The 10579-nt window shown below is 36.7% G+C and overlaps 1 protein-coding gene across 1 annotated transcript in view; it reads left to right on the top strand.

Moving 5' to 3' along the window:
* Nucleotides 1-7389, top strand: part of Fam199x (family with sequence similarity 199, X-linked) — a 30073-nt gene extending 22684 nt beyond the window's left edge. The window contains exon 6 of the mRNA XM_005076710.4: nt 480-7389. Coding sequence (XP_005076767.1) covers nt 480-650 — 171 coding nt within the window. The 3' untranslated portion in view covers nt 651-7389. The remainder of the gene's footprint in view (nt 1-479) is intronic.
* The last annotated feature ends 3190 nt before the right edge of the window (nt 7390-10579 follow it).

The raw sequence follows: 10579 nt of genomic DNA on the forward strand, positions 1-10579 counted from the left end.
GATACCATTTGCCTGATATTAGCAAGGCGTGATTCTTTCATAGCCATTGGAAAGTTTTTAGTAACTCTGGGGTAAAGTGTACCTTGAAAGCATAAGCATTAGGGATTTGAACCATGTTTTCTGCATTTTATATTCAGTTTTGTGCTCTAGTATGTTATTTTTGCTGTGTTGATACCTTTATACCTTAATTTGATTTTTAAAAATAGAATTCTTCACAGTATGTTATTATCCATACCTAACCTTTGATAAATGATCGAGTATCAACCCTTCCTAGCCAAAGAGTTACTAGTAAAATGCCATAAAATTAGAAACTTTTTTTATATGTAAGCCATAGGATTACTTGTTGGTGTAAGAATCACTCTGGGGAGAAACATGAATGACTCCTGAAATTTAGAAAATAGGGAATTTGAGCCATAAAACCCTGGGTTGCCTATAGCAACATCTAAACCTTACTGACTTTACATTTTTCACTTTGACAGAAGCGATCCAAGCAACGAAAGTTACAGCAGAAGGCCTTTCGCAAGAGGCAGCTGAAGGAGCAGAGGCAGGCCCGGAAGGAGCGGCTTAGTGGGCTCTTCCTTAATGAAGAGGTGCTGTCCTTGAAAGTGACTGAGGAAGACCATGAAGCAGATGTTGATGTTTTAATGTAATAGGGTGGATTTATTGGCATCCTTTCTAAGCATTATTCTGTCCCCATTGGTTTACATGCATCATGACCAAAAGTTTGGTTTTAGGGTTGTGCTGATGTACCTACCATTCATAATTTAGGCCAGTGTTTCTCAGAGGGTAGTCCTAGTACCTGCAGCTTCAGCATCACCTGAAAAGATGTTAGAATTGCATCTGAGGCCCATTGCAGACCCACAGGCAGTATGGATTTGGGGTAGCACTGTGTTTTAACCAATGCCAGCTTATTCTCATGCATATTATGATTTAAGAACCACTGGTAAATGTCTTAACTACTTTAACTTTATGATGATTAAGTGGGCTTTTCAAAGACTAGTACATATACAATTGGGGGAATTTCAAAGTACCAATGACAATTAGTTTATTTTGTCACTATATGGGTAGAGTCCGTAATTCAGTTCCCTTTTTTTTTTCTTCAAGACAGGGTTTCTCTGTATTGTTTTGGAGCCTGTCTTGGAACTCGCTCTGTAGACCAGGCTGGCCTTGAACTCACAGAGATCCGCCTGCCTCTGCTTCCCAAGCACTGGGATTAAAGGTATGCGCCACCACCGCCTGGCTTAGTTCCCTTCTTAATGAAAAGATTTGTTAGTTTACTTTTTCAAGAGGGCCAATTATTAGTTCCTAGGGGCAAATATTTTTTGAGGTGAGGGTGCACATAAGGTATGCATTGCTGTTTACAATAGTGCCTTCATTAGGTTTAGTTCCGTTTTCATTAAGTATTAATGCAAAGGTATAAGAAAAGGCCCTAATCCTTTCAAATTAGATGTGGGTTTTTTTGTCTTTCTATACTTTATGTCAAGTGAAAATCATTTCTGGAAGTAATAACTACTAAAAAAATAATGCTACACTAGCACAATTTTAGACTTAGTGCTGTGCTGATTAAATTTTCAAATGGAGATTACAACTAAGCATTGGTACCAATCAAACTTTCCCAATGCATCCTTACATTTTAGACTGCCAGATAATCTCCAGGCTAGATAATTTATGTTTCTCTCTATCAAAAACACTTTTAATGCAGCACATCTTTAATTTTAATAGCTTATAGGCATTGGAACAGGTTAATGTTCCAAATTAACTGACAGACCACTTAGTGTTCTACCAAACTTCAGAAACTGCTTTGACTATGCAAAGCAGTGGAGTAAAGAAAACACCTTTGTGGGTTTCTAATAGGACTTGAAGTCTAAATGGGAAATCATGGAGTTTCTTGAATGTTTTCCAAGAATTCATTATCATGAACTTAGAAATAGTTTGATTCCTTTTCTTCTGTGTCTTTGAGCATTCACATGAGCTAGAGAAGACAGAAACCGGGACTACTGACAATCAACTTGCTTTCTGACTTTCATTTTATTATAGCATTTAGAAGGCAAACTGATTGTATATTCAGTATTTTGAAAAGACTACAGAGTTCAGAGGTTAATAGGTTTTAAACAGTGTTTAGCTTTATTTCTTCAAAAAGATTAGCAACTTAAATTTCTTCATGCTCAGTTGGTATAAAGGCTTAAATTTTACTAAATTAAAAGTGAAAATTTAATCCTGATATGATGGTACATACCATTAATCCTAGCATTCAGGAAGCTGAGGTGGGGATTGCAAGTTCAGAGCTAGCATGGCTACATAGTGCTACTAATATTTTGTATACATTGAAATTTTTTATTTTATTTTGCTTCTTTGAAGGCTAAAGAATTGAAACTGAGGGTAAAAATTAGTATCTTGCAGCATGGCTGAGGTCTGTGGTCTGGCTGTAATTTTTGAATGCCTACTAAGGTCAGAATTTAGAATTCTACTAAAGTAAAAGCATGACTAAGTGTGCTTTCAGTTCAAGTAGTATTTCTGATTTTCCTCCTACCTCCTTTGGTACTCCAGTCTGGTTTAGAGGGACCAAAGAGATCCTAGGGTCAGACCTCAGAATACTTGATGAAAGGCGTACTCTGTTTTCCCTTCGAAGCACAGAAATAGAACACAGAGAAGAGAAGCAAATACATCTAAACTCTCTGCCTTCCCTAAGCGGTAGCAAAATCCCACAGAGAAAGTATCCACATGCTCTTCCTATTCTCCACGGAAGATGGGTAGCAATGAGATACAGAGCAATGTTTATCACAATTTGTTGATGCTCCGTAGAAGGAAATCCAAAATCAGTTCAGGATATAATTTAAGCCCAATTCCTCTGTGCTCCCCCAAATCATGAAGTCTTAACTTAGATTTAACTTAAGTCACTATTGAATAAGTTTACCAAAGTGCCATTGGCAGATTTTTAATGTCTATAAAGATTTGAGTATTTGTAGAAATGTGTCCTGAAATTTTGTTAAGTCCAGATTCACTTAGAACCAGAATGTAAAGTCTATTTGGAAGAGATGGAAAATACTACTTTGATTTAAAAGAAAAAAAAATGGAACTACTGGACTTGTTTATGGTCTAAGAGATAGAGATTAAAATCTCTTTCCCTCCAAAATAGAAACAATAACAAAAAGACAAAAGTCTCTTCTGTCTTTGTCAATGTGTTGTGGTCTGTTATCTGTTAGGATGTTTCATGTAGATAATTTCAGAGATAATTGTTGAAATAGATGGTAATTTATTAAATCTGGTATCTCTGTGAGGTATATTTTAAAAAAAACTCAAGTCAGTTACCTTTTTTTCCCTTTTCACTGGAAAGCCTACTTAATCAGTCAATGTAAATGAAAATCAGGGACATGCAAATCAAAACTGTTAAGATTCTGTCTTACTCCAGTCACAATGGCTGTCGTCAGGGAAACCAAAAGCAAATACTGGTGAGAATAGGGTGTGGGAAGGAATCTGTATATACTGCTGCTGCTAATATAAACTGGCTGTACCAGTATAAATCAATATGGAAGTTCTTTAAAAAAACTAGAAATGGAACTAATTATTATCCACCTACCTAGGTATATGCTCAAAATAAGTGAACTCAACATATGATAGGAACACTTGTGTTTCCGTGTTTATCATAGTAATGTTTCCAATAGCAGGTGAATAAAGAAAATGACATATGCACAGAGTATAATTGTATTCAGCCAGAAAGAAAATGGATGGAACTAGATAGAGATCATCATGTTAAACAAAGCAAACCAGGCTCAGACAAACATTGCAGTTTTCTTTTACATGTGGAATCTAGATTTAATAAAATGTATCTCATGTGATTAGAAGGGGTACTATTTGAGAAGAGGAAAGGCTCTAGTGAAAAAGGAAATGGGGGGACAAAAGATGGTGGGTGAATAAGATCAAAGTAGATTATAAATATGTATGGATAAATAAGTGAATGCATGAGAAGTCCAGAAATTTGCTCCAGTGTTCGTCCAAAACAGTGGAGTAAGTCTCCTCTTCACAGATTTATCCAGAGACTTTTTATTAGAGATCTTGGAAGAGGATATCAGTCCTTACTACAGCTTTTAAAAGTGTGAGCAGTAAGTTAAGCAAAATGGCATGTATTTTTATACAGTTTTGCAAATGATTAAAGGAAGGCAGTGTTCTAGAATGTAGTAGGTTGTAAAGGGCTAGTTCATTCTATCTTACCAAGAACTTAGAGTAAAGTGATACTTTTTCTTCATTCTTCAATAGATAGTGGCAGTTTTGTTGAGTTCCTCTGTTTTGGAGTAAGCTAGATATTGCTGAATCAAATCCTAGAAGCCAGCTTATAAAATTGTGACCTATAGTGTGCATAGACATCTCATTTTTTTATCTTTTAAAAGTGATAAATTCCCTTAAAAGAAAAAAATATAAGAAACTATTGTATAAAGGTATCCAGATTCTGATGAGCTTTAAAAATGTAAAATTTATTGTATATCTTCATATTTAAGCCAAAAATGTTATTACATAAACTCTATAGAAGTCTTGTTTGTTTTTGGTTCTCTTAGCAGACTTTTTTTCATGGCTTCTCTGTAGCCTCATGTGCCTTAAAGGTGGTGAACTTCGTAATTTTCATCAATATCAGGCTTTTCCAAACTCAGATAATTTGGTTCATATAATGCTCATGGTGTTTGGATATTAGCAAGCAAAACCAATCAGTAGTAATAGAATATAAAATGAAATAAAAACCTTCAGATCTTAGACTCATTTGCTTAAAATTAGTTTTAATCCACCAGATTATTGAAGAGCTTTGCATTCATGTAAAGTTTTGGTTAATGTATTATTTTTTTCCACTGGAAAAAAAGTCTGAGGCCAGGATACTTATTTCCTTTATCTGAGACAGGGTCTCCCTGTATACTTCAGGCTAGCCTTGAACTTGCTATGTTGTTCAGGCTGGTCTGGAACTTGTGATTCTTTCCCCTTAGCTTCCCTGATATTTGGACCCTAGACAGGTCTGGGGAGTATACTTTTTTAAGCTAGGTCACATGTATCATAAAACATGATTTTTAGGGTCTAGACAAAATGCTGGAACCAAGATAGCTAGGTGTTTCTTCTGTTAGTTTTAGGGATTCTTTAAATTCATTTGTGTAATTGTCGGGGCACCCTATCCTCTCTCCTTTAACAAATTACCTCTTAGCACTGTGTCTTCAAGAATTCTTCTTTGGAATTGATGGAGGGTGAAATCAGTTTGGCTTAGCTGATAGTATAGTTCTTTTGTGTTCAATAGTAAGGTGGGTGTTGAATGCACTAACAGTCAACATATTTAAGTTAGAGATGATTCCATCTTGAAAGGGTCTATTAGGAAATAAATATTTGAGTAAAAACTCTATTATGGTAACTTTGCAGTAAATTTAAACTTGATGAAGTGAGATGAGTGAACGTTATTAGATGTGTAAGAAGCTGTCTCAGGTACTTTGAGTTAGACATTTATGTCAGTATAGTATTTGGAATACAATCCTTGTAATATTTAAATTTGGTCTTTGAAAAATCATGTACATTCTCTATGAGGCTTAGATGGAACTCTGACAATTTCTCTAACTGGACATTAAGAGTAAAGCAATTGAATAGTTCAAGATCCAAGTTGGCTCACTGCAATTAAATTTTCATTTCTTAAGTACTGAATTTGTTTGCAGCTGCCTGCCCAATTATTTTCTGAATTGAGATTATTGGTGTTTTAATCGAGACCAGACCATGGCAAATTGCATTTTAATTTTATATTCATGCCAAATTTGGAAAAAACAGTGTGGTCTTTGCTGATTTCAATATGTAGTGGTTTTTCTTTGTTGTCAGTTTTCTTCTGTTACATTTTGTGGTAAATGGGACCTGTGGAAATCTGTGTTCTTTTTTGTGGTGATGGATGGAGTGGAAAAGGGAAGAATTGCTTATTTAAGGCATATCCGCTTTGACTATGTCAAGGTAATTATAGAATTAATGCTTACAGATGACAGGTGCACACTTAAGATGCTTAAGATGCTGAATTTTTCAGAACAACCATGGCTTGTTCTGAAGTTGCTTGTTCTTCTAGGCTTTTAGAGAATGGAGCTGATAGTGTCTCTTCCTGTAGTGGGTGAATTTAATTTCCTGTTGGAGTACTATAGTTTAGATAAAATCTTTGTATTGGCAGTTTAATAGGACTGGTATCAAAAAAATTAACAGTAAACACAAGTACATTAAAACATTTCACAGATCATTAAGAATTTCAAATTGTGGGACTCCCCCCACATGTCAGAAATTAGTTGTGTAGCATCAATATCATAACCAAAGTAAGTAGGAAGTTAACTGGTTTGGAGGATCTTCAAGTAGTCTTAAATACTGTAAAGTATCAGATTGTTAACCAGGACTTTTTCTGTATTCCTGCAAAATATATTCTATATTAATGCACTTTTGTATATACGACAGACTTCTGCACGTTCTGTGCTTAATACAGTGTATATAAAACCTGTTTGCTTTTCTCAAAGCCATGTGAGGGGATAACAATAGTTAGAACATATTTGTTTTCTCTTTTGAGTTCCTTCTTGCACATGAAAATATTTTAGCCGTTATGTCTAAGTGAGTATGATTGTAACTGAAGCTGGCCATGTGGCAGGATTGTCTTTAGAACTCAGTATCAGAACGAAAGGAGTCATTTTGTGTGTTAAGACTTGTGGTAATCGTTCTATCTTTTAAAAATCCCACTTGCTGCTTACTTACCACTTTATAATCTAAATCAGCTACTCTCAAAGACCCATCCCTGAGCTTTTGCCACTAACAGAGAATTGTCCTTACTGTTGTTCACAGTTTTATTAGAGTCTATAAACTTGTTTTATGAGAGTCCCAGTCTCCCAAAAGTCAGGAGCAAAACATTTTTTGAAGAGATCAGATTTCTAGAGAGATTATCATTCACACACTAAGTGAAAAGTAGGTCGGTTTTTTTGTTGACAAAAACAATCTATTTTGTTTATATATTGCAGTAGAATCTTTTAAAGTTAAGTTTCCAGAAAAGAAATGTCTATGATCAGTTGTGTGTATAGATCCAAGTGCCATTCTGATTTTGTTTGTTTGTTTGTTTCTGTTTTTGTTTTGTGTGTGTGTAGGTTTTTGGTTTGCTTTTGGTTTTTGATCAACAATGTTATTTCTTGCCACTAGAGGGACTTCTATGTTCTTTTCTGTTTTGGAAAAATCTTAGCTTTTTTTTTTTTCTAAGTTTCACAGATTGGCATAGAGTTATTCTCAGAATGTTTTGTGTTAGTAACTATATTCATTTATTAGTCAAAAGTAGATTAATTAAGATTGTTTAATGAAAAAGGCAGTTTTACTCATGCTGTCTGTAATCTTCCATTTTTAATAAATGTTAGATACTAAGTTAAACCTGTATGTGTGTGTGTTTCTTTCCCAAGGTACTCCATAACTTTACAGTCCTTATGGTAGTCACTAGACATATGTGACAGTGTAAATGAATTGAAATTAACTAAAGTTCAAAATTTGTTCCTTAGTCATGCAGCAATACTTCAGTTCCCAATAGCCACATGTGGCTCTATGCTAATTTTTGTTTGGGAAAACACAGAAACTAAACAATGTTCCACAATGTTGGGGATGGTGGTGCATGCCTTTAATCCTGACATTTGGGTGACAGGCAGGAGGATCTCTTTGAGTGCAAGGACAGGCTGGTCTACAGAGTTCCAGCACAGCCAGGGCTATATAAAGACACTGTCTTGAAAAAAATTAAATGTTCCAGAATCACAGAGAATTCTTATGGAGAGTGCTGCTACAGACATTTGATGGTTTCCCTAGTGGTTGTTCTCATTCTACAACTTAACAATAATTAGTGGCTGCGAACTGCTGCCCACAAAGGTGATAACGATTGACGGCAGAGGGTAAGTGAATTGCATTTTGTTTTCTGTTTCATTAAAACCACTGCCAGAAGCCGGGCGGTGGTGGCGCACGCCTTTAATCCCAGCACTCGGAGGCAGAGGCAGGCGGATCTCTGTGAGTTCGAGGCCGGGCTGGACCGATAGCCTCCGAAACAATGCAGAGAAACCCTGTCTCGTAAAAACAAACAAACAAACAAACAAACAAACAAACAAAAACCACTGCCAGAATTGGGAATCTGGTGGTGATTTAATGGAAGAATTCCTCTGGTACTGTTTCATTTAACTATGAGAAAGAGTTAATGTTTTAATAATGTGATAAATTAGGCACAGGTTCTCTGGTTGATTGGTTTTGGTGGTAAGGTTTGAACCTGAGCTCTAGAACATGTTAAACCAATGCTCTTACTGGAGCTATACCACTGACCCCACAATTTCTTACTTTTATTGTTATAAAGAGACTGTTATGCAGTTTTCTCTGTGAGATCTTCCTTAGACATAAATCTGTAAATGGCAGTGTTAGGACACAGAACCAAGTAGACATTTAAAAGACAATCTAATATTGACAGCTCAGTCCTGGACACATACACATGGAGGCAACACTGACCAGACACAGCAGGGATGCATTATATGTTGATTTGTGTATAAGTAACAACAATGGTTAAGAAGAAGCCATGAACCTGGGAAGGGGAGAGAGGAGGGAGAAGGATATAATGGCATTTTATTTATTATTTTTTGTTTGGTTTTTAGAGACAGGGTTTCTCTGTATTGTTTTGGAGCCTGTCCTGGAAGTCGCTCGGTAGACCAGGCTTGGTATCGAACTCACAGAGATCCACCTGCTTCTGCTTCCCGAGTGCTGGGATTAAAGGCGTGGGCCACCACTGCCCGGCAACATTTTAATTTAATAAAACTATTTTTACAAATATAAGTGTTTCTTTATTAATTCTTGTGATTGGAGATTCTAATAGACTCACTGCTTCTTGATTCTGACAATATTCTACCCCCTTGCTATTAGTTTGCATCTCATGGTAAGTGTTATATTGTACTATCTGGGTTTCTTTTATAGGCTGGCAGTTACTGGATTTTAGGTCCAATGTCACTAACTTTATAGAGTAGTGACTTTTTTTAGCATGACATTCATTAGGATGCTATAATCACTATGTACTCTTTTATCTTAAAATTAGCAGATGACCGGGTTTATGTGATCTCAACTTTTTACAATAAAAACCCTTCAAGTTGAACTGGAGAGATGGCTCAGAGGTTAAAAGCACTAGCTGGTCTTCCAGAGGTCCTGAGTTCAATTCCCACCAACCTCGTCGTGACTCACAGCCATCTATAATGAGATCTGGTGCCCTATTCTGGTGTGCAGGTGCACATGCATGCAGAACACAGTATAATAAATAAATAAAATCTTTAAAAAAAACTTTATGTAGACAAAAACAGAACAATGAATTCCCACATACCCACACCTACCTCAACCCTGTCATCCCAGCCAGTCATTTTTTTAACCCTCCACTGATCCAGCCCTTCTACCCTCTAAAGCAGTGGTTCTCAACCTTCATAATACTGAGACCCTTTCATGTAGCTCCTCATGTTGCGGTGACCCCCAGCCATAAAATTATTTTTGCTGCTACTTCATAACTGTAATTTTGTTATTGTTAGGAGTTGTGATATAAATATGTTTTCCGATGGTCTCAGGTAACCACTGTGAAAGGTTCGTTCGAGGGGTTGAGACCCACAGGTTGAGAACAGCTCCTCTAATGCTATAAAAGCAAAATCTGGGTGACTGAATCTCATCTCAGTCTGTGATTTTGAAAAGATAAATGTATGTCTGTTCCACCTGTGTATTTGCGTGATACACACACACAAATATACACTAACATGTATATAATCATGTCTTTAAAAATACTTCCTAATGTCAAGCATTCTATTTATTTGCAATAAGACCATAACCATTATTGTTACTAATTTCAAAAACTAATTCTGCATGTTGTTGGACACTAATCTAAAGTGATTGCTTTTCCTGTTACTGCTTGAGGAGCTCTGGTGACATCTTGGCCTCTGCCTCTCTCACCTTTTTCTCTCACTTTTCAAGACAGGGTTTGATGGAGTGAACACTGTCCTTGAGCTTCTAATCTTCCTGCCTCCACCCCACCTCCCGAGGACTCAGATTGCAGTCATGCACCAACACACCTGTTTCATGCGGTGGTAGAAATGGAAGCCAGAACTTCGTGCATGCTATGCTAGCACTGTAGCAGCTGAGCTACTTCCCCAGGCCTTGACTCCCATGTGTACTGAAGCATAACATCTATTGCTTTTATATAGAAACAAATTCCCACTTGTTTTCCTCTGTATGGTGTTTTAAGTCCTAGATTGATTTGAGTTCCCGTGCAGGAGGAAGGGAATAGTGATTCACAGTGACTTGAAGTTTGTCTTTGCTGTTCCATGTGCCTCTGTATCCAAGAGTTTTCTTTTCATGGGCTGAGGAAATGGACCAGTGGATAAAGTGCTTGACATGCAAGCATAGGGACCGTATCAAATCTCCAGAGCCCAGGTAAAGCCATACAAGCCAGATTATAGGTGTAGCAGCTGGAACCAGTGAGTTCAGCAAGAGCGCCTGATTCAGTAGAAGAAGCAGAGAGCAATTAATGAACACACCTGTGAGAGCCTCCATCCATGCACTCAGGATACAC

This window comes from Mesocricetus auratus, unplaced genomic scaffold (genome assembly GCF_017639785.1).
Source record: "Mesocricetus auratus isolate SY011 unplaced genomic scaffold, BCM_Maur_2.0 Super-Scaffold_100003, whole genome shotgun sequence".
NCBI classification, from domain to species: Eukaryota; Metazoa; Chordata; class Mammalia; order Rodentia; family Cricetidae; genus Mesocricetus; species Mesocricetus auratus.